General features: G+C 41.8%; 3 protein-coding genes across 5 annotated transcripts in view; 2 read left to right on the top strand and 1 right to left on the bottom strand.

Annotated features, from left to right (window-relative positions):
- Positions 1 to 1634, bottom strand: part of LOC102297641 (neuron navigator 1) — a 74260-nt gene extending 72626 nt beyond the window's left edge. For both annotated transcript variants that reach the window (XM_042227188.1, XM_042227191.1), the window contains exon 1: positions 1498 to 1634. The gene's annotated coding sequence lies outside the window, so the exon portion shown is untranslated. The remainder of the gene's footprint in view (positions 1 to 1497) is intronic.
- Positions 1635 to 5214: 3580 nt separating this feature from the next.
- On the top strand, positions 5215 to 14290 carry csrp1a (cysteine and glycine-rich protein 1a). 2 transcript variants are annotated; one of them, XM_042227396.1, is made up of 6 exons: positions 5215 to 5531; positions 7914 to 8023; positions 9636 to 9804; positions 9886 to 10015; positions 10095 to 10191; positions 13071 to 13276. In XM_042227396.1, the coding sequence occupies exons 2-6, from the start codon at positions 7915 to 7917 to the stop codon at positions 13091 to 13093; spliced, it is 528 nt and encodes a 175-aa protein (XP_042083330.1). In that variant the 5' UTR covers positions 5215 to 5531; position 7914; the 3' UTR covers positions 13094 to 13276. The 2 variants fall into 2 exon arrangements, with proteins under 2 accessions (XP_042083330.1, XP_005914756.1); XM_005914694.3 differs by lacking the exon at positions 13071 to 13276 and adding an exon at positions 13313 to 14290 and having other exon boundaries at positions 5219 to 5531.
- Positions 14291 to 14561: 271 nt separating this feature from the next.
- On the top strand, positions 14562 to 17942 carry phlda3 (pleckstrin homology-like domain, family A, member 3). Its single transcript, XM_005914689.3, has 2 exons — positions 14562 to 16266; positions 17381 to 17942. Exon 1 carries the CDS (start codon positions 15835 to 15837, stop codon positions 16255 to 16257), a length of 423 nt encoding a protein of 140 aa, XP_005914751.1. The 5' UTR covers positions 14562 to 15834; the 3' UTR covers positions 16258 to 16266; positions 17381 to 17942.
- The last annotated feature ends 5507 nt before the right edge of the window (positions 17943 to 23449 follow it).

The raw sequence follows: 23449 nt of genomic DNA, 5'->3' as shown, positions 1-23449 counted from the left end.
TCTGCTGCTGCCGCAGTACGCCTGCAGCCGTATCCCCACCTCCTTCTTTTTTCCTCCCCTCATCCCGGTCTCTCTCCCCCTGTCTGTCTATGATGCTCTCTCTCAATAATGGACCTGTTGGCTTCGTTCCCTCCCTCCCTCTCCCTGAGTGAAATATAAGCCCAGCTAGCAAAGACCCGGCTGGTCCATTAGCCGGATGAGTGCGGTTTGTGTGTCTGTGCGAGCGCAATCACGGCTGCCTCTATAGTGTGAGTAATACATGGTAATTAAGCAGATGTAGCCACAAATGTGAGAAGCCTAAACCCATCATCTGGCTTTCTAGACCTAATTGGTGGTCATGGAAATCAGGATGACAGGAAAAAAAAAAAGTGCCACCTTAATGACAGATTTTCTGACGACAAATGAGAATGTGCACGTCACTATAAACACACATAATCACACAAACGGGCACACACATAGACACACATCCGCCCTCTGTATCTGTTTATACATCAGTGTGCATGCCTGAATGAACCGGCATCGTGAAGGAGGGCAGCTCATCCATCACTCCTCTAATTTGTCCCACGCTTCTAATGAAAAGAGGGGAGGCGAGACAGAGTGAGAGATAAGTGATGCAAACGAAGGCGAGGAAAGAAGAGCAGGAGGAGGTGTGATGGAGAAAGAAGCATGTGCAGAGTAAACCCTTTCCTCGCATCTTTTCCCAGGTGACACACTCGGAGTAACATTACAAAAACATCCCAGATACCTGACCTCGAGCTTGTCTTCCAAACTTTTCAATACTCATAAACTATGAGGACTATAAAGATCTCATCAGACAGCAGGAGGTCTACTTGAATTAAACAATCACATCAACAGAGAGACAAATGCGGTTACATCACTGCTGGTTTATGTCATTTTACTGCTGGGCAACATCGCTCTGGTCATCTTTACAATTTATTCACAAACTCTTATGAATTTATCAAAAAAAGCACTTCTTATTGTGATAATTCTACGTTTGTTACCTTTTGTAATCATCGGCCACATTTGTGCCTCTCTCTGCATCTCTGCTCATATTTCTGCTGTGCTGGCCAAGAGTTCGAGTCACTATTATAAGAGCCAGTGCTGCATATTTAATGAAGACTGTGACATGCAACAAATTCAGAATCCCATCCTTCCCTTTTACAAAGTAGCTTATGGATCAGCTTCAGTTATTGGTTACGTCTTAAGAGTTTCTAACTATGGGTGAGACTTTGGGGTCTGTTAGGTTGTTTATAGTCTTGTTTTGGCAGGAAAATACAACCTGAGCCTTCTATGGCTGATCACATATTGATCAAGAATTGGCTCTGCATGCTGAGAGATGCATAAACAATGAAAACCAAGCACAATAACTGGATGTTTGCTATTAGAACACATGCATACTGCACACATCCCCCCTCCCTCCTACTACAGGCACATACTACAGCATTCCCTTCATGCTTTCGACCACAATCACTTTACTGCTGACCTCCAAATACTCACTTTAATGCCACGGTTGCTCCTTTGCTTTCCAGCTACAGAGAGAAAAGATTAAAGTGTGCGAAACTTCTCCAACAAAGTCAGTCAAAAGCAGAAAAAAAACAAACACATGATCTGTTGCTTTGTCTCATCATGAAACGGGAAGTGACTTGTGACTGAGGATTATGGGTAGGAGTGTGCAGCCATCTGCATTGATGCATGTGTGCGTGCATATGTGTGTGTGTGATGGGTGTTTGGGTGGGGGTTAATGTCACGGCTAATCTTCTGACGTCCCCCCCCCGAGAGACAGACCCTGACAGACGCTGTTATGACAATGAGACACTTGTGTCACTGTCACCCTGAGGGGCATACGGTGGGGTGGAGGGGGGGCCCGCTTTAACATGTTGACCCCGTGCTGTCTGGAACACGGAGCCTCAGATGGGCAGCTTGACCGAGACAAAGGAAATTAAGAAAAACAAAAGGAGGAAGGAAGCACAAACAGAAAAACAGAAAAACAGAGCTATTGCAGCTGAGGGGCAGTTCATAGTTCTCTGTGAAAGTGTACACAGCATCTAATTAGAACAGTGCTTCAGCATCTGAGCTTGTTCCTACTGGATTTATGACTCTGCTTTGTCTGAATGCATGATTGCCACTAGATGGTGGCAGAGTATCATCTTCATATTACAGTATGTTAGTTTGAGACCAGCAAGTTCAAGCAAAGTCTAACCGGTGGAAAAGCTGTAAATCACAACGCCAGAAGGTTTAGTAAAGGTACTGAATCAAAGCAGACCTGCTAATATTATGTTTTATTGTTAAATATGGTAACAAATATGACATGCATTACCTATATTTTATTATTACTTATTTAATGTCTCAAGAAAAAATAAGAAGCTCTGAAATACTTAAAAAAAGAGGTGCTGTAGAAATGAAAGCTAAATCATTACACTGATCACTGCAGTTACACAGTCTGCATATAAAAACTGGGCTTTCCCTCTGGGTCTACAAAATGAAACCAAGAAGTGCCTAAAACCTTTCTAATATCCAACCACGTTTTTGGTTTTACACAAAATCGGTACGAGAAAGTTTCTACTGATCACTCGATCTGTGATCTCACTGAACAAATTCGGCGCGTTATAGCTTTTGTCTCCATGTTATTCTTCCCCTTACAATATAAGGAAGCTTGAAGTGACTGCTGTTGTGACATAAACCTGTCACCTGATCATGACTTTTCTCCATATCTTGCATGTTCCTCACTGCTCGTTTAATGTATCAGGGGAAAATTATAACAGGATGTTATGATCAGGTTGGTACATAGAGGAGGAATCAGAAGAAAGTAACACAGTTGGTGTGCATGTTAAATGAAAATCTTTTCTCTATATTCTTTCTACAGTGTCAACAACGTGCTGTTGTATTCTTGGTGAAACTAAAAAAATTTAAATACCAGAAGCGAGAAGTCAAAAAGTCTAAGTGTGGAGGCTGCACAACACAACAGACAAGGCGGCTGTTCTTTCACTACATGACAGACAACGATCAGTGGATGTTGCAACATTACTGCAACCTTCAAAGTCTTAGGTTAACAACAACAACATCATGCACACACTTTCCAGAAGTCACAGCTCTGCAGATCGCTGAATACTGTTGGGTTCATCTTGAGGGCGTTTATCAGTTACTTGTGTCAGGGTAAACTTAGCATAAGGGACAACACAGACAGCAGTTGTTCTTATTTGTATTACATGTTAATGACCAAACGATGAAGCAAATAATAAATGACATATAGAAAACTGCAGAATGCTGCTCATGTGGTGATGCGAGGCTGCCCTGAAGTCAGTGGCACTATGAAAACGTGAGCACTGACTCGGCACACAACAAGACAATAATGAATCTGTCACTTGATGTCCTGAACTGCAATTAGTCTCATTTATTCTATGCATGCTGCACGAGCTAATCCCATTTCACTTCAGCTTGATGGAAAAGGGGAACTGAAAGAATCTGACTGCATTCATCAACGCTGCCTGTCATTGAATCTGCCAGCACCAAATGCCACCAACAGAAAATGGCTCATTAAAGGGCTCCTCTTGCACACTTTAATGTCAAGTGGCTTCTACTTGAGCTGTGCTTCTTTCTGCAAATTAGTACACTCTCGCTTTAGGCCATGTATAATCTCAGCACATAATTAAGAGGGAATGCCCACATTATTATTATTATTATTATTAATCTGCTCAGGTGAAAGCTGAGGAAGAGGTAATGTAATTGGAGCAGTTTGTTTGTCTCTCTGTGAAAAACGGGCAAAAAAGAAGCCATTAAAATAGCATGAAGATCTACATCAGTCACTTCTAAACTCCAAGCGATGCTGTGACTGTCTTAAAGGGCAGCTTTTCACAACTGCAGCCCTCAGAAATCCCTCTACACATATGAATAAGAAAAATACCATTAGGTTTGTCAGCTGTGGTACTCTAAAACACTTGGTTGTACTACTTAACTTTTATTAAATGAACTCAAACACTTTATTGCAACAATGACAACATCACAGGCACCGTGCCACCCGGGCATTGAAGGGTATCATATAAACAAGTCGATTAGTTTTGAAAAAGCCTTGAAAACTTTCTCCTTTTCTTCTTATTCCCAGAAAATGACAGCACAAGTTACCCAGTAAATTTGCAAAAAGCATCTAACATTAAAATCAGGAATGCATCCTGCTGATATTACCCATCTTAACCACATGATGGCAGTAGCGTGAAGTCATGTTAAAGCTGGATGCTTCATATACACATTTTCACATCTGTTTCTGTTGTTTCTCATCCATTAAGCATATCAGGGTGACCTTTTGCTGCTCGTGCCTAAAGGTCATTAAATGCTCTGGTAATAAAATAGAATCACTCTGAAATTACATCACGCTGAGAGCTGAACTCAAACTGATTAGCTGTTAAAGGTTAACCTGTGAGCAGGTAGTAGAACAGAGTAAGAAGTCTACTGATTGTGAAGTTTGTTAAGATGAGATGTCACAAAAACACGAAGACACAAATATTTTAGAAATCTGTCAAAAACGAAGCTAAAACGTGCATTTTTATTTATGAGGCAAATGACAAAACGAATTCATGGTTTTATGCTCAAATCTGAGCATAAATCTGAGCCAGCTCTCGGCATTTCTCAGCAAAGTCAGAAATTTGACAAGCATAACATTCAACCAATAAAACTAAATCTTTTCTGTTCAGAAATGCACGTAAATAACTGTAACTTAACATCTCAATAATAATAATACTGTTAATTTAGGGCAGCTGTGGGGTAAACCTGACATTGGGTGCTGGTCTAATAAAAATGCTAAGCACCGTATTAAAACATTAACAATAACTGAATAAGCGAATTCTCTGTGCATTTATTTCAAAGGTCACTTTTACACATTCTTATTACAACTTAAAGAAATCTAGGAAAGCCCTGTGTTCTGTCTGCATTTCAAGAAAAAATTTCCTCCCTGATCACAGTTTGGAACACTAATGTTTATGCATGATGAAAGTCTCTCAGCAACGTGAAGTTCACGTAGTTTAGTATCACGGTTCAGTGTTTGTTGGCGGCTGTCTGACAAATTGAAGGGCAGCCCTTGTGCAAGAGAGTTGCAAAACACGGAGTGCAATCAACAAGAAAATCTGTCGGCTGTGCGAGCCAGCACACAGCTTTTGAAGCCCGGCTCACTCCTGTTCAACCCCACCTCTCGCTCTCACTGCGTCTGCTCTCACTTGGACAGTAAGCTCCCCTGATCCTCCACACAGACTAAGTTTACAGGCTGAAGCAGCAACAGCAGAAGCTCCTCCCTTTCGACACATCTGGAACAGTGTTAAAGCAGAGAGGAGCGCACCAACACTCTCCTTACAGATAGCAACACAGTAAAAGTTGTTCAAATCAGGTTTTTAAGAGGACTGACCTTTTTATTTTTCTTGCATACTTAAAGTTAACTGTGGACAGCTGGTTTCCTGAACATACCACACAGCTCCATTTACGCTACTCTGACCTGTGAAAGATCTTCCTGCCCATCATCCCTCACTGACAGCTTCTACTTGCTGCAAGTAAGTAATGATTTTTTATTTTGAGTTCTTATGGATTCTGTTTGCTTCTGTCTAATTTCTTATTTTGTTGATGCATGATGGGAAAGACACTTGCAACACTTATGATACCACAATACCACAGGGTGCCTTTATGTTTCCGTTACAGCAAAGTGTTTCAGAGTGAGCAGCTAAACATTAACGCAAGAGAGGAATAGTAATGCACAATAAAGAAAACACAGCACAGCAAGTTCCTACTAACTTTCACCAACATTACGCTCTGCCTGAATCACACAGATATCACATGCTGTCACATTAAATTTGTTAGTGGACTTCCTGATTTGTAGGAGTTTCCAGTCCTTACTGCTCCTTCCCTAAAGCATTCTCATATCTGCGTGTCCTTGCAGGTCTAAACATGCAAAGCCACCACAATCAGCATGAGCTGGAATTCATCCTGATGGAAATAATTTAGCAGATACACAGAATATTTATGTAACATATATGTAAGGAAAACTAATGTCTCCAGTAACCTTTTCATCCATCAAGTGACAATTCTCCCACTTCTCTATGAATTTCCCCTCCTGTGGTCAAACTGACTGTCAAATCAGTCCCATTCTATCAGTGAACAAGCATCAACAACAGCACCACACAAAGTTAAGCAATTACTGAAAGCCTTGATTATCCACGAGCATTTTCCTCACCTTCACCTACATACTCGGTCCTGAAGCTGGGAGCCGGGCTCGTTGCTAACAACAAAAGCTTTTAACCACTGATGCTGATGCTGATTGTCACCCTTCCAAAATGACATGGAAGAGTGAGACATTTATTTGAGATTTCAAGTCATAGTTTCCAAAGTCGGCAGCTGGAAAACTCTAAAATGTTTCCGTCACTGCTTGGTCCAAAAACATTCCCGGCATTTCTGCTTTAAGTGGGATTGAGGAATGTTCCAAGACTGTAAAACTACGCAAACTGCCATCCTTTATGAGAGGATACTGAAAATGCCAGCTAGTCTCCATCTTCCTCATATAAACATTTACGATGCCGACCTTTCACTTTCTTCTGAGCTATGCATCCAAAACTCTCATTCACCACTGCTTCCCTAAACTTTACAGTTTAGACTTCCGTGGCTGTGCCTGTGGTCTCTTTGTGAGTTGTAACTGTGACTTTTTCAATTTCAATACAAGACAATATGACTGAACTTCAACTTAAAGCTGCAAAGCAAAGCCAAATATCAGTGATTATCAAGCAACACAGCCCTGTTTTTATAATTATTTTCACTGATAGTAGCACTTTTAAATTCTACATGAAAGATGTAGGGTGCAGAATAATTTAACACACAAGAAGCCATGTGACTGTACACGATATGTATAAATAACTCGTATAATTTATAAACTGGAATAAGAGTTTTCTAAAGGCTCAGCTACATCCAAGAAAACTGCATTAGTTCCCTTAACTGAAACTGCGTTTACAGTGACAAAAAAGGCAGCGTGCACCAGCAGCCTGACACGCCTGTATGATTCTGTATCATAGTGAAATGAGCTCATATTCACAGTAAGTAGAAGTACTAAGTTATTTTTAACATTTTCAAATGGAGTCAGAGGCCATGTGGTACCGCCTGTTATTTCTGAGTGAGTCATACTGTGTATTGTGCCCAGAAGTCTTAGGTAGTCTAAGTTAGAAAAAACAAGCTAACCTTGATGGAGTTGTCAATTTTTTTGACATATTTTGAGCCGTATAAAACACAACTGCAGGTATTAGGTGCTGTGTGGTGACGGGCTGAAGCTGTAGATGATAAATGTGAGACATGACCATGAAAAAGGGGGAGGAGGGTTTACACGGTCAGGAATGTGGAAGTAGATATGCAAGAATGGACAGGGAGGGTTGTGCTAATAGCACATTGGACAGAAACAGACTGGATGGCAGGGTTTTCACATGCCATCGACTTTAACATTCCTCAGAAAATCATGCTTACGCATAACTTCCACAATGACTGCTTCTATTTTTTTAAGAAAGAGACCTTTCGTTTTTGGCCCTTTTACAGAAAAGAACTCTTCTAGAATTTTCCACTGCAGTTCTGGCTTGATTGTCTGTTACAGAAACCACAAAGAACTGGCAGGAACATAATTACTAGCCTAGCCTTACAAAGCCAGATGTACAGGCAACCAAATATGGCTGTTTAAATGGGTTTCCTAAAACAATAACTGTTTGCGTTTCCATGATGGTTCTATTTAACAGTCCACCGATTCATCTGTTTTTCTATTCAGGGCCCTTTCCACTCATTAATTAAAGCACCTTTAAGGTCCTTTTGGTGCATTTCCAGCTGTTTCTACCGTCTGTTTTACCAAAAGCTTCATTTCATATCAAAATATGTGTGTTTTTGTGTCTGTGTAACATGGATCACTAAAGGATGCCTTTGGGAGGAGGAAACAAGTGTGGCCGCTGTTCAAAGACGGTTTACTTTGCAGAAGAGGTTCTCTGTGACGGGCGGAGCTTCCATAGATCCTGCTTCCTGTGCAGTGAGTTAACCGATTGCTGTTTCCTGTGATTGTGGAGCCCAGTGAACTTTTGGCACGTATTACAGGCACATGTAATATTAACCTAATGTGTATGAGCCGTCTGTATGTGCAGACAAAGAGAAAATGCTGTATAAGTCTGGCTGAGCTATATTTGAACTACATCTTGGTCTATTAATTTGTGTGTGTGTGTGTGTGTGTCTCCTAGAAACTGAGCCTTAAGCTGATCAGTTCCCCTTTCGCTCTAACTTCCTGTCAGAGTCTATTCAGATGAGCTGCAGAGAGAAAAAATATCAACACGTTTCAGGATTAGCCAGTTTCATATAAAAGTCTTGTATCTTTATAAAATCCAGTTATTTACATTGATGTGTTAGCACTACAAAACCTTTTTATCTTCCAAGGAGTCGCACGAGCAAAAAGTCTACTAACCTAGAGGAGTCCTGTGTCTTTATAAAATGTGATTAAAACAGTCTGCAACTAGGCCGATGAAAAAAACCAAAAGGACGCTGGTGTATTTCTGGCCTCTGTCGACTTCTAGATTGGTTTCCTGCTTTTTGTAAACCTCTGGGACCATTCCTGTTATCGCTGCATCACTCCCTGGAAGTCCACTTCAAAAACTAGGAAGAAATAGCAGCACATTTCAGGTTGTTTATGCTGAATGTTCTCCTTAATATGCATCAGGATGGTAGAACTACCAGCGATGAATTTAAGGTGGAGAACCCAGTAAACCCCGGGCGCCATCTTGGTTCAGGTTGCGCTCCTAGTGGTGCTCCTGTTTTTGGCTTTTTCTGGCTTGGACACTGATGGCTCTCACACTGAAGAACACTGTTTAGTGTCTATTTGAGCTTTCTTTTAGTTGTTCTTCTTCTTTTAGCTTTTCTCTTTAGGTGTTGCCATAGCCAATCATCTGCCTCCACCTCTCCCGAACTCTTGCAAACCCTATCCTAGTCAAAAGTACTATAGTTACTGGCCTTGCACCGATAGCAGTTGTTAACCCAGAAAATATAATTCTTGACAATCTGCATCTTTCATCTGCCAACGATTTTATACCAAATACCCATCCTGACGCATGCATCCCCATCTGTCCGAGCTTGGGCCCAGAACTAAGAGTACACTGACTTGTGGCTGGGTTTGTCTTCACCAGTTATGATCCCCAACATGTAGTTTAGGTCAGCTTGGGTCAACGAGCTGATGTTTGTTGAGCTGTCTGGTAAAACTGCAAATATGCATCTGTGAGTAATGGAAACAGGATTTCCTGGAAGTGATACAATCTAGCAGGATTGCTAAAATGCTCACAGCAATTCAAAAAGGAAACATCAGACAAAACATTTTGACCACTCCACATACAAGTATTCATCTCTTGTGTACTGTAAATCCTTCATAATGATAAATTAGATATCTTGAAAGAAATGTGGGTTCATGGGGTTTGGAGGAGTTATTTGTGTTCTCGCATCACAATCAAACATTCCTGTGATGGAATTTAGATGAGAACATGTTCCTTCAAACAAAATGTTCCTTATAAGGCAAACAGTTGGGAGCCTTTATAAACACATGAACGTACTCAACGAAAAGTGCAAAGGTATGCAAAACAATAATAACGTGTCTCTTTGTACAGTGGTGTGTGGGAAGAATTTGGACAGCACAACTGTTGCTGTTCATATGGATGAAGTCTACTGCAAGGCATGCTATGGTAAGAAATATGGGCCAAAAGGCTATGGTTATGGCCAAGGAGCAGGAACCCTCAGCATGGACAAAGGAGAGTCCCTGGGAATTAAACCTGAAGAGTGAGTAACACACAGGCAAGCATACTTTTTGATGGTTTTAAGGCTCCTTATCCACATTTTGTTGCCTTCTTTACCCATCAGACCCGGTCCCCATCGTCCTACCACCAACCCAAACCCCTCCAAGCTAGCTCAGAAGTTTGGAGGATCAGACAAATGCCCTCGCTGTGGCAAGTCTGTCTACGCTGCTGAGAAAGTGATGGGAGCTGGGAGTGTAAGCAAAACACAAGCATATATGAGCACATGCAAGAAAAACACAACTACTTTAAAACGAGGCTTGTATATGTTTACAGGCATGGCATAAGTCTGGATGTTTTACATGCGCCACTTGTGGGAAGAGCCTTGAATCAACCACACTAGCTGATAAGGAAGGGGAAATCTACTGCAAAGGTAAAACTCTCTCTTTCAAAGACTTCTATAGAACCAGACAACAGCACTTACTGCCACCTGCTGGCCTTTAAAAAGAATGCAGGTGTAACATACCTCCACATTGGGTCCAAACTTCAAACATTTCCCATGGGTCAATGACTGTCACAATTAAGATGCGTTTCCATGGGCGCGAAGCTAGGAAAGCTAACCCATTCAGGCCCAGGAAGGATCTGAAACAGATAATATAGGTGATAGGAACACTAAATATATATAACTTGGGCTGAAAGAAAAAAAAGTCTTTATAAATGAGGCTTGTGGTTAAAAACGAACTCCTTTTTTATAAGAATGGCCAAATGAGTTGTAATAAACCCTAGAATCCAACAGAGGGTGCAGTTACCCAGAAAAATAGAAGTTTTATGATTTCAGTTGAACTCTAAACCTGGGATTCAAAGTTCATGCCTGCAACAAGTTAAACAATGACTCCGAAAGGTTCTCTTCATCAAAATCTGTAACCCTATTATAAATTAATTACACAAACTATGCACTGTATAGCTATCAAGCTATGTGCTAAATGAAAAAATAACTTTATCTATTACTTTCTGACTCATTTCAATAAATACCAGCAAACACTCACCAGCCACTTTATTAGGTACACGTTGCTAGTAATGGCTTGAACCAATTTTGCCTTGAAAACTGCCTGAATTCTTCACATCACCGATTAGACGCTGACATGACAGCATCACGCAATCGCTGCAGATTTGTCTGCTGCACATCCATGGCACAGATCTCCGGTTTTACCACATCCCTAAAGTGCTCTATTTTTGTAGGGTCTTTAACTATAGTAAGAAGGGCCTTCAGGCAACTGTGTTTGTGATAACGTGCTACATAAACAAAATGAACTGAACTTAATTGTTAGATTGGGATGTGGTGAATGTAAAGACCCTTTGAGTGAATTCACTGTCATGTCCAGGAAACCACTTTGAGATGATCTGGTGAATTACTCTGCTGAAAGAAGCCATCTGAAGACAAGCAGTAGCACTTGGGTAGGCTGTTTGTGTTTAATCAGTGCTCAAGCTGTACTAATGGGCCCAAAGTGTTTCAAGAAACTACCTCTTACACAACTACACCATCAGTCTAAACTGTTGATGAAAGGCAGGATGTACACCACATTCTGACCCTGCCATCCAAACGTTGTAGCAGAAATTAAGAATAGACGACATGTTTTCAATTTTCTATCATCCAATTTTGAATGTTTGCACATAGTAGCCTCAGTGTCACAGTCTCGCTCAGGCAGACGGTATGTGTTGTGAAGAGTGGACCCAAAATGCAGACATGAACGAACTTGGAACAAAACTTGAATATTAACAAAAGGCGAGCCGTTTAATAAGGCTGATAAAAAGACACAACAATGGGCAAAGACAAACTAAACATTAACCTAAACAGGTGAACTAAAATACAACATGAAAAACCCTGATATCAACAGACCTGGAAACACGGTGAAACAACAGATGACCTGACAAAGACTGAGTGAGAAAACACGGACTAAATACACACAGGAGGCTAATGAGGGAAGTGGGAACACAGGGGGAAACAGCTGACACACAGGAACATAACATCACAGGGGAAACATAAAGCTGAATACACTGAACACAGGAACACGGGACCTCTTCAAAATAAAACAGGAAACATAATGAAACGCAGACGTGACAACGTGAACTTGACAACAAAGGACATGAAACATATAAAGGACAAGAGAGACTTAACACAGGGGTTGAAAACACAAGGGGAAACTAATAAACAAGTGAACTTAGAAAACCCAATGAACTTAAACATGAATCATAAACATCAAAATAAAGTAAAACTCAAAACGTTGGGTCAAAAAGACCCAGGATCCCGACACTCAGTGCCGTTATTAGCTGACAGAGGAGACAGAGGTCAGTCAGAGAAAGATGTCCTTGGTTGTAACAAGTAGTTATTTGAGTTATTATTGCCTGGCTATCCGCTTGAAACAGTCTGGTCATTCTCCTCTGACGTCTGGCATCAAGAAGGCATTTTCTTCCAGATAAATTCCACCCACTAGATATTTTCTCTTTTTCAGAGCATCCTCTGTAAACCCTGGAGATCGCTGTGTGAAAATCCCAGTAGATCAGCAGTTTCTGAAATTCCCCATAATTCTACAGGTCATCTTGATCACATCTGCATGCTTAAATGCACTGACTTGCTGCCATGTGATTGGCTTATTGGACATTTGCCTTAACGACCAGTTAAACATGTGTACCTAATAAAGTGGCCGGCAAGTGTATAATCCAACAATGTTGTTAACACAACATCACAGGCTCATATTCGTTTTTATTATTTTGTCACAATACCTTGTAGGTGTGTACTGTAAATTGAAGCCACTGGTGATGAATAGCGGAGCTTATCAATGCTCCCAGGGTCCAACACTTCAGCTCAATATTCTGTTATATGGGCACATTAACCCCTTTATTGTGTCTGGCTCAACCCAGCCCCATGTAGGCACATACAGAGAAACACGTTTTTCAGGTTCTCAGTATGGGCAATGTAGCTGAGGAATATGAGACCCAGCAAACAAAGTTCAGAATTAAACTCCTGAATTAAAGTGTTTACTCATTCCTGCAATCTAACAGCCGCAAAGGTGTAAATCTAACGCTGGTATCATGTTTCAGGGCCGAAACACGCCACAGAATCTGCACTTGAGCGGTAACACTGAGCATTTAGAGGCGCACAAATGAAATAGTCTGTATATAGAAGAACCAGCATGAGAGCTGTGGTGCAATATATTCTTTAGTTTGCTCATATGTAAAATTTATTTGTTAAGGCCGTTGCTAAGTGGTGCACACCAGCTTGAGCTAATGCTAACTCAATCTGTGAGTCTGTAGATCCAGAAGACAGCATGGCCTAAAAAACACATTTGAGGGGGAAGTCAAAAGTCCTTCTACCAACAATCCTGAAGAAACTTTGGTCCCTGTGAGGAATTCAATCGAGGAATATCATGTTTGCCAGATGGAAATCAAACACTCAAATCAAGGCTGATCCAAGCAGGCCACAGTGAGCTTTGTCTAATATATATGGGAGGATGGCAAAGTGTGGAGTCTTATGGCATTACCTTTGTTCTCAACAGCTTGTTACGGCAAAAACTTTGGTCCCAAAGGATTTGGCTATGGACTGGGAGCCGGGGCGCTGGCGCACACTCAGTAGGAACCGCGTATCTTCAGCAGCACAGCTCCAGATTACTGCACTGCCTGGCTCTTCCTGCAGGGGGCAGACGACCTATATCCACAGACGCGCTTGATAGAAAGCTGCTTTTATAAACTGTACAGTCGAAAGGATGACACCTTCATAATCCCATAGAAACAGGTGAATACTATTGCAGTGCTGCCACATATGCACATTTAGTGAACATGAATATCTATGTAAAACTGCATGGGTGATTTGCACTCAAAAGTAATTATTTTTAATTATAAGAATTATTTTTTCTCTCAACACTTGCAACCCCTGGTGTTGTGATAAAAAATGATCGCCTGCCAAAAACGATTTCCGGTATTTGGCCCGAAATTATTGTTCGTACTTAAATGGTTGTAAATCACTTGTTGGTCTGTGAAACGTGTGTCAAACATCTCTCCTGGTTGATATCGAGCCACTTGAAGTCAGAAGATATATTTCTGTCATGAGGTAGAAGCTGCAATCAGAGACTTTTATACATCCTTTAATAACGAATGTAAAACTGTCACTGCAGCAGAGGTCGCACCAAATAACACAACAGTTATACAAAGATGTTTTAGGTGGATTGATTATATTATAGAATATAGAGTGTGTACAATAATGTCAAAAAGAAACCTGCTAAACAGATGACTTTTTTATTTTATATATAACACCTTCGTAAATGGTGCTGACTGCAGATTATTTATCAATATAAACAGAGATATTAAAAAAACAGCACACAAACACACACAAAAAGACATACAATCAACGGAAATCACTTTTTGTCAGACGATCACCTTTTAACATCACAAGATAACCTATACAGCCAGCTAAAATGTCACAATTGCGGTATGCTTTCTGAAGAGCATGATGATAAATAAACTACAGAGAGAATGTATTTGGTGTCATTGTTTTTATTGGCACAAAGTGAAGTGAAACTGCCTCCTCGGCCTCCTTGTCTCGGTTTGTGTCTGAGGCGAGTATCATAGGTGGTGGTTTCTGTTTTGGTTTTAAGAAACGACACGTGCAGGATACGTATCCATTCCTCTCACACCACGCGACACACTGGGACCAGGTAAGTCCAGTATCTTGTAAAATTAGGGGAATCACAGATACACTCCACCCACAAAGCTTATCTATCACGTAAGAATGTCAGAAAGAATTTACCAACAAATTCCATCACTGATGTTTCCCACAGAAGTTCGACAGAGAAGTGAAAGCGGAGCTCTAAAGTTATGAAAATATAATCTGTTAATCAAATGAAATATACATTTTTATTTCACTAGTTGTAAATATTTCATCCTTGGACATGTTTGCGTGTAGCCCTACCTTGTAACGACATTGTTTCCAGAAGGTGATGATCACTAACCGGCTGATTAGTCATTCAGCAGTTTGAACTCTTTATCCAACTTTATCCGCCATGCCACCCACTCACATTCCAGCTCTCAGAGAGGCGAGATTACATAGTTTCTAATAAGGAGTTTCAAGTCTTATAAATGAGCGCTTATTGCACTTTAAGCATATTAGCATTTTAGTTTACTCATTTATACAGAAAGGTGTGTTAGCAGGTTTTTCTACAGGTGCACTGCGACCTCAAAGGGAGATGGTCAGGCCTGAACCCATCTACTCTGTGTTTACCTTTGTTGTGGAATTCAGTTTTTAAAAAATGTTGCACTTTCCTCCACAGCTCTCACGTTGATAACGAGTTGCTTTGAAGATGAATAGCATAAACAGAAGAAAAAATGGTAACCAATAATCAAGTTAGGCCCATAATTACCACTGGCAGCATTAAACATGAACATACTGGTGTACTCGTAATTATAATCCATTATTCTGATATTGGCCATTCTGCACTACTTTTGCTTATTTAATACTTTTTTCTTTTTACTTGAGTGAGCTAACTCGTAAAGACTAAGAAGTATATTTACCCTGGTGTTGCTATGTTAAAGTTCTGAGCACTCTCTCCACCACTGCAACACATAAAAAGGCTGCTATGCAGAGTGCTGTAAAACACAACTGTCAGCGTGCACTAACTGACTCTCTGTGCCTGTCTTTCTTTCGCGCGCACTGCACGCTGACGCACACACTCAAGATGGGAATTTCATAAACAGCCCGGATCTTCTCCTGCCGTCACTGAGAAGGAGGCGGGTGCTAGTTGAAAGGGGGAGAAGGTCCAGACAGGAGCCGGGCATGTTCAAACATATCCAGGCAGAGCAGCCTACCAACCCGCACGGTGTCCTGTCATTGCGCACAGACGGAACTTATTCACAAACCTTGTTGTAATAGACAAATGTGTTTAACATCATCTTTACTGTAGCGAATCTGTTTCCCCGAGGGACGTTGATACGGCTAGACACGCGATGCGTATTTAATAGATTCAGTATCTATCAGAGGATTAAGTTGTCTAGTGTCTGGTACTGAAGAGGTTCTTTCAGCGTGGAAATGTCGTTCGCGGCCAAGGCGATGAGAGACGGACTGCTAGAGAAGCGCAGCAGCGGACTTCTCCAGCTGTGGAAGAAGAAGCGCTGCGTCCTCACTGAGGACGGGCTGCGCCTGCACAACTGCAAAGGAGGCGGCGGTGATGCTCCGGGTTTGGCGTCGAGCTCCAAAGTCAAGGAGCTTCACTTTGAGCGCATGGTCACGGTGGACTGCGTGGAGTATAAGCGAGGGCTGGTGTACTTCACTGTGGTCATGGTTACGGGCAAGGAAATTGACTTTCGGTGTCCGCAGGACGGCACAGCGTGGAACGCAGAGATTGCTCTGGCTTTGGTGCGCTATAAGAACCTACAAGCCGTGCAGACCGGGAGGAACCGGCACCTGTCTACGGGACACCTGGGCAGCACTGGGGAGGACGAGGAGCTCTGATTGTCGAAGGTATCCCAAGTTGTTGTCTGGTTGGACTGAAATAGCTAGAAGTCAAAGTGTGACTTATTGGCGTGGGAAAGCTTTTATTTCATTTATGTAGAAATCATTTTATCTGGGCTCTGGAGAGAGTGGCACCACACCCTCTCATTGCTCAAATATCCTCAAGTTCACTCCCAGTAACTGAGACTGGCAGTGAATCCCAAGCAAATACCTCAGCTAAACAAACATCATCATCATCATCATCATCATCATTATTATTATTATTATTATTATTATTGGTTTTTCAAGCAATTGGCAGCTAAACGCACAGCCGTGTGCCGGCAGTAAAACACCTGACTTAACATGTTATTTCCTTTTTGTGCTAATCACCAAACAAGTTGTTGCAATAGCTGGATGGAAAGGAATGAAAAGACCGAGACTCTTGGGAATGAGGTGACACAGAGCTGAGAAGCACTCACGTTAAGCTCGTGCTGAAGGTTATTTACAAGAACCACTTCAGTGTTTAGATGTTCCACCGAGTTAGAGTCCTCTCCGAGTTTTTCTTACTATGGTCATCTGCCTGTACTACACCTCAGTAGACACAAACCAGCTTCACTTGAGGACATAATTAAGATGCAACGTGAGCCTTCAAAATAACATCTGCCTGCCCCTCCCTCACCAAGCAGTCGAGTATTTTTAAACACACGCACAAACACACACACTGACTTTCCTTATGGGTTTAGTTGACATGAAGCAGTGGGACACTAAGGGTGTTAATCTGTCGTTGTGACTTTTGAGATCAAGGGTACAGTCGTCACCATCCAATGGAAACAGAGTTATTTAATGAAACCGGTCATCTCAAATGAACTCGTGACCCAAATGTGTGAGTCTGAACTATGAGCTCACAGTTTAGGAATCTGCAGCGATGGTTCTTTAAGAGAGCTGCTCTAGTCAAGTGCCTAAATTAACTTAGGAGCCGTGGTAACAGTGCAATTTAACTCATTACAAATGCACTTTTGAGCGACCCTGCTGCTGAACATAGACGTTAATAACCATATCTGTGCGTGTGCGTGTTTTAAATTATTTATTTCGTTTTTCAATGGTAAAAAATAAAATAAATAAAAATCTTTTTCTCTTCCTTCAGCCTTCCTACTTCCTTGGAGGGAATCAATAAGAAGGGGAAAGTAGTACAACTCACCAGATCCAGAGGATGCACAAAAAGGTCATCAGTGACCATGGAACAAACGACTGAGAACAAGTGTCACAGAAACTCATCTTGTCTTCCCTCATTCACTTGCAGTCATTCAAAGTATAGGAATCTGATAAACTGTGGATAAAGACTTTGTTTCTGTCCTGATCTCATTGCTTAAGGAGAATTTGGAGACTCCTGCATAAAAAAGCTGTTTTCTGGGAACAGTTTACCCTTTGTGCCTTGATGTTTCCGTAGCATCTTCATTTTTGAACATCATTTTGCGACAGTTTTTGACGCTGCTGAAACCGGAGTCGATTTGTTCTGCAGGCTTGTTTTTGAAGGATTGGTATGACTTACTTTGAAAACTTACAGAATGAGCAGATCTTTGAGGTTTTCTAAAGATGGAATTGAAGTATTTTGTTTCTGATATATTGCACTCTGTATACTACATATTTGCTTAAACCATGTACAGTATTAGAACTGTAAAATAATAATAATAAATTTTTGTAATCCAGATTTTTCTGACATATTTTAATTGGTCTTCTATTTTTAAATGGTGTTTCACTTCATTTCACTGTTCACTAAAGTCTTTTAGCACTGAACTGTCAGCCACAGTTTATTTTAGATTCAGACCGTTAATTGCTAAGCTCATCTGTTTCCGGTTGTGCATTAACCTTGCTGTTATAGCCTCTGGAAAACACACACACACACACACACACACACACACACACACACACACACACACACAGTGGCATGGTTTTCCTGCTATTGCGTGTGTGCTGAAGTCAGGGCACCTTTTGTTCTGAGCGGTTTGGAGGACTAATGAGAAGCACAGTGAGCCTGAGGCATGTGCACACAAACATCCACCCACACAGATTCACCTACAGGAACGTGTGTGCACACCCAGCATGAAGTTCATCCGGACCTAAGCATCAGCAGATTCTTGTCAAGGAGGCATAGAATTTATTGTTCATTTAATCATCTTGTGCATGTTTTTGTGTGTATATCAAGAATATAGCAGTCTGTGTGTGATATGTTTAGCTGTGTGGCTCGGTGCACTTTTAGAATAAAGGGCTAGTTGTATAGCAACTTCTCGTGTTCCTGTGGAAAACCCCCATTGCCACACCGCATGAGTCAGCAAAGGACAAGGAGTGCTGCAAGAAGTAGAGATGGATCATTGTATTAAGCAGTATGTTTGCGTGTGTGGATTTGTGTGGAGAGCAGGTTTCACAGAGAATATATGTGAAGTAGAGCCGTGGAGAGGTTACACCTTTAAAGGTACAGTGTGTAAAATCTCACCACTAGAGGTCAGCAGATTGCAGTCAACAGAATTTAGTGGCTGTTCATCTGTAGTGAGTGTAATCCAGGGGTGTCAAACAATGAGGGCCCAGCAAGAACTCTAATCTAATCTAATCTCCCCACAGTCATTAATATTACACCAAAGTAACTAGGTGTATGTGTCCCCTGATGTAAAATGAGTTTGAATGCCCTGTTTAGGCTTTTAGTCTGCTGTTTACCTCAACTGCCAATATACCTGTGTCCACCTCTGTTTACTCTGGAGGAGGCTGTGAAATTTAAAGTGTAAAGCTGATGAGTCAGTGAAGCTAACTTCTGTCTGATGAAGGCACTGAGGTGAGTTTTAAAGGATATTCTGGACATTTTTGTCAGTAAGCACTGCTGCATTGCAGGTGTTAGCTGCTTGTAGCTGCTTATATGATGTGAGAATGTAACTAAAGTGTTTATCAGAGGGAAACTTTGTTTTTTAGGACACTTGAGACTAACATTAGCTTGCATAAAGGTAGTTTTTGACCAGCTGTTATTGTTTTTTTTAGCTAGCTAGTTGTCAGCTAGCTGGTAAGATTACATTTATAACCCTCTGACAATAAGTAATTGGGCCAATATCTAGAATAAATAAGTATTTAAAAAAGTGTTGTTTTGGGGCGGTAGACTAGAATGTGATGGGACAGTTATGAAAGTGACAAGATAACAGCTAATAGCAAACATGTTTAATATTATATGAAAACATACACTAACTTGCATCTTTTTCTCCCTCACAACACCAAAGTGTCATCCACTTCTTTTAAGCGTGTCTCAGTGCAATTATTCATTTCTATATGGGAGCTTGAGGGTCCTGCGCAGTATCTTAGCTGTTCCCAGGACTGCGCTCTTCTGGACAGAGATCTCCGATGTTCCGGGATCTGCTGGAGCCACTCGCCTAGCTTGGGAGTCACCGCACCTAGTGCTCCGATTACCACGGGGACCACTGTTACCTTCACCCTCCACATCCTCTCCAGCTCTTCTCTGTTTAAACATCATAACTTCTTTCCAGGGAATCTGACAAACATGGAAAATTGAGCTACAATTAATTAAGAACTAGAGTGGTGTCAGATGTGGACTCACAATGTTCTCCTGATGTTGACACCAATGGGACCGTCTGTTGATTAGTTTATGTTGGAGTGCATTCTTCACTGACCAGAGCTCACTTCAAAAATCGTTGGCAAGCCTCCAGCTTCTCAGCTTCTAGAGATGGAGCTGCTGTGTAAATATTAAACCACTAGAGGTCTGTCTCACCACTTTTAAGTGAGGAAAATGTCCGTGTGTGTGTGTGTGTGTGTGTGTGTGTACAATCAGGAGGGATGGGCATGATTTTAGTGTTTGAACAGTCATGAATTATCTTTAACAGCAGGTTGGATAATCTGTGTGTTTAAAAAGTTTTTTTCTGTTTTTTCCCTCTTTGGTTTACATTCTCCATTATCTGTTGACACACACAGTGTGTGTGTGTGACGTGAGTGTGTGTGTGTGTGTGTGTGTGTGTGTGAGTGTGTGTGTGTGTGTGTGAGTGTGTGTGTGTGTGTGTGTGTGTGTGTGTGTGTGTGGGTGAGTGTGTGTGCGTGTGTGTGTGTGTGTGTGCGTGTGTGTGTGTGTGTGTGTGTGTGTGTGTGTGTGTGTGTGTGTCTCGTGTGTGTGTGTGTCTGTGTGTGTGTGTGTGCGTTTGTGTGTGTGTGTGTGTGTGTGTGTGCTGCTGTGTGTGTGCGTGTGTGTGTGTGTGTGTCGTGTGGTTGTGCGTGTGTGTGCGTGTGTGTGTGTGTGCGTGTGTGTGTGTGTAGTGTGCGTGGTGTGTGCGTGTCGTTGTCTGTGTGTGTGTGTGCTGGTGTGTGTGTGTGTGTGTGTGTGTGTGTGTGTGTCTGTGTGTGTGTGTATGTGTGTGTGTGTGTGTGTGTCGGTGTGTGTGTGTGTGTGTGTGTGTGTGTGTCGTGTGTGTGTGCGTGCTGTGTTGTGTGTGCGTCTGTGTGTGTGCGTGTGTGGTGTGTGTGTGTGTGTGTGTGTGTGTGTGTGTGTGTGGTGTGTGTGTGGTGTGGTGTGTGTGTGTGCGTGCGTGTGTGTGTGTGTGTGTGTGTGTGCGTGCTGTGCGTGTGTGGTGCTGTGCGTGTGTGCGCGTGTGTGTGCGTGTGCGTGCTGCGTGTGCGTGTGCGTGCTGCGTGTGAGTGCGTGTGTGCGTGTGTGTGTGGTGTGTGTGCTGTGTGGTGCGTGTGTGTGTGAGTCTGTGTGCGTGTGTGTCTGTGTGTGTGTGCGTGTGTGTGTGTGTGTGTGTGTGTGCGGTTGACTTTTATCAGCTTCTGGAAATTGTTGTTGGAAAGTTTTGGCCTCTCTTTCTTTAAATGTTGTTTCAGTTCAGTTTCCAGGCATTTATTTGTACACAGCTCTCTTAAGGTCCTGCCTCAGCATTTTAATCAGACTTAAGTCTAGACTTTAACCGGGCCATCGCAACACCTGAGCAGAAGCCGTCTCCTTTCAGACAAGCCATATTTGCTTAGCCTTTTTCTAATTGTACTGTCGTGAACTTTAACCTTTAACATTCTCACTGAGGCTTGTAGAGTCTGAGTCACAGCTCTTAAGTTTTTTGCAATTTCACTGAGCATTGCTCATTCCGACTCTTGAGTTAAGGTTTATTTATCTCTCAGTTTACACATTTTACACATAAAATCATCTCATCAGACAGCACCTCAAATTATTAGACAATATGAATATCTTTGTATATATCTGTAGGAAACTCAAGCAACCTATTTATAAGTAATAGCAGACATGTGTTTAGAATTTCTGTGGTGGGACTGTGTGGGTGCAGCCACCCTTTTGTCTTCATTTGGATTACAGACGGTGTGGCGAGGTTTCACTTTGTCCATCAAAGACGCCCTCACATGCATGTCTGGCATTTTAATCTCTCCTTCGAGGTTCAGGTGTTAGTAAACAAAACCATGCCCCAGGTTCATGTAGCTGTACTCACTATGACAATATCACGAGTTAAATATGTTAAGCGTGCTAAGATGTTAATATGAGAATGTTAACATAATGTTTAGCATTGCTGCCTAAGCCCTATTATTATCACCAGAATGATTGCGTAGAGAAGTCTGGGACTAATCCCTCCTCAACATGCATGCCTCGATCCAGAAGGAAAGGGACAGACTGCAATGTCCTTTATTAAATCTCCTTTTAATATGCAGTGTGAGAACTCATTTTTTGGTGTATTTGATGGTTTAACTTGCTGGTCTACAGTTTTGCAGGTATCCAGTTATAGATGATCCTGGAAACCAGATAAATAGAGCCAATATCTCCCCAAATAAAGCGCCTTGAGGCAACTGTTGTTGTGTTTTGGCACTATGTAAATAAAATTGAATTGAAAATTGAATTGAATATTTCTTTTGTCTTGGAAGAGGGTCTCTTCCCCCCTGCCATGTTCAGATTACCCCTTGTTTATCTGATATGGGGTAGATTCGATATGATGACAGACGTCTTGGCACACTGATGCCAGTTTATGTTTTTCCATTTGTCAGTGTGACATCATGCTTTTTATTGCACTGATTGCTTGCAGGGTCGTCTACAGTATGCACTATACAGCTATCTGCAGTCTGTTAATAATGCCTCTTTGACACTCCTAAGAGGTGATTGACCAGTTTGCATTTGTGCATTGGTCTGCTAGTGCCATATTAGTGTCATAATCACAAAAACCCGATGGAAGTTTAACTCTTGATTTTCACAAGCAACGAATAAAGTGCAAAGTCAAGATACAGGGAAGTATTTAGTAATGGAGCGCGGCGCAGGGACTAAGCCGTGGAGCACCAGAAGACTGCAGGAGAAGATAAAACAGGTTCATGGCGTTTTCAGGTGAGTCTTGAGAGTCAATTTTTTATTGAGGATTTACTGGAATTGAGGGGAAGCATGCAGTGGTTTTAGAGGACATGAGTTTTCCAGCTGAACAATTTATTCAGGTTGTAGGTAACATAACTCCAACTGAGAGAGAAAGGTCAGATAACCAGAAAGCACACATAAAACGAATCATAATTTGAGAGTCTTATTACCACCACAAGGGCAACAACAACCAGCCAGAGTGCAGGAACGTACACTGGCCTTTTATCCCTGAGAGGTGATCAGCGAACGGAAAGCAGGCGTGCAGGCAGCATTCAGGAGCCGAGGTAGACCCACCCACGGACAGAACAGCAAACCAGAGCACTGCCCAAACCCCACCTTAGATCAAGAGACTAACTAGTCATGAATAAAAGTATTAAGCTTGTTTACATTTCGACCCAATCGTGGTGCAAGAGGAAACGTTCATATTCCCTAAAGGGAACTTAAATATCTGCCCCAAACTTTGTACCACGCCTGTTAAGTTGACTCAAAGACAGAAGAGACAAAGTCATCATGGATCAAAGACACAGCACGGGATCAATACAATCAAAAGGATTAATTCCCTGTTGACCATAAATCTCCTCATAAAATATAGTGACATTCCACCCAATATTGGTTGAGGTGATTCTCTGTGGATTAAAGTGCTGGAATGACAAAGCATAGCTGCCCTTTGTACAGCTGCTACTGGCATGGCTTAAAAGTCACGAAGCCTTCAGCGTAACCACATAAAGGACCCCTGTCACTGTACGGCACAGCTAGTGTTACGGATTCAAATATTGGGGATGGATACAAGAGGAAAAACCACAATAACAACACTGGTCCGGCCGGGTTGAGTCAAAC

This window comes from Haplochromis burtoni, unplaced genomic scaffold (assembly GCF_018398535.1).
Source record: "Haplochromis burtoni strain Fernald_Lab_line unplaced genomic scaffold, NCSU_Asbu1 Contig_9, whole genome shotgun sequence".
Lineage (NCBI taxonomy): Eukaryota > Metazoa > Chordata > Actinopteri > Cichliformes > Cichlidae > Haplochromis > Haplochromis burtoni.
The sequence above is the reverse complement of the archived record's forward strand: the minus strand, read 5'-3'. Positions and strand labels throughout refer to the sequence as shown.

What these genes read in the sequence shown, in the direction of transcription:
- csrp1a (XM_005914694.3), top strand. Translation starts at nt 7,915, where the DNA reads ATGCCTTTGGGAGGAGGAAACAAGTGTGGCCGCTGTTCAAAGACGGTT. An exon ending in CTGGGAATTAAACCTGAAGA is followed by an intron (nt 9,805 to 9,885) that starts GTGAGTAACACA and finishes TTTACCCATCAG; the next exon opens with ACCCGGTCCCCATCGTCCTA. An exon ending in AAGTGATGGGAGCTGGGAGT is followed by an intron (nt 10,016 to 10,094) that starts GTAAGCAAAACA and finishes ATATGTTTACAG; the next exon opens with GCATGGCATAAGTCTGGATG.
- phlda3 (XM_005914689.3), top strand. Translation starts at nt 15,835, where the DNA reads ATGTCGTTCGCGGCCAAGGCGATGAGAGACGGACTGCTAGAGAAGCGC.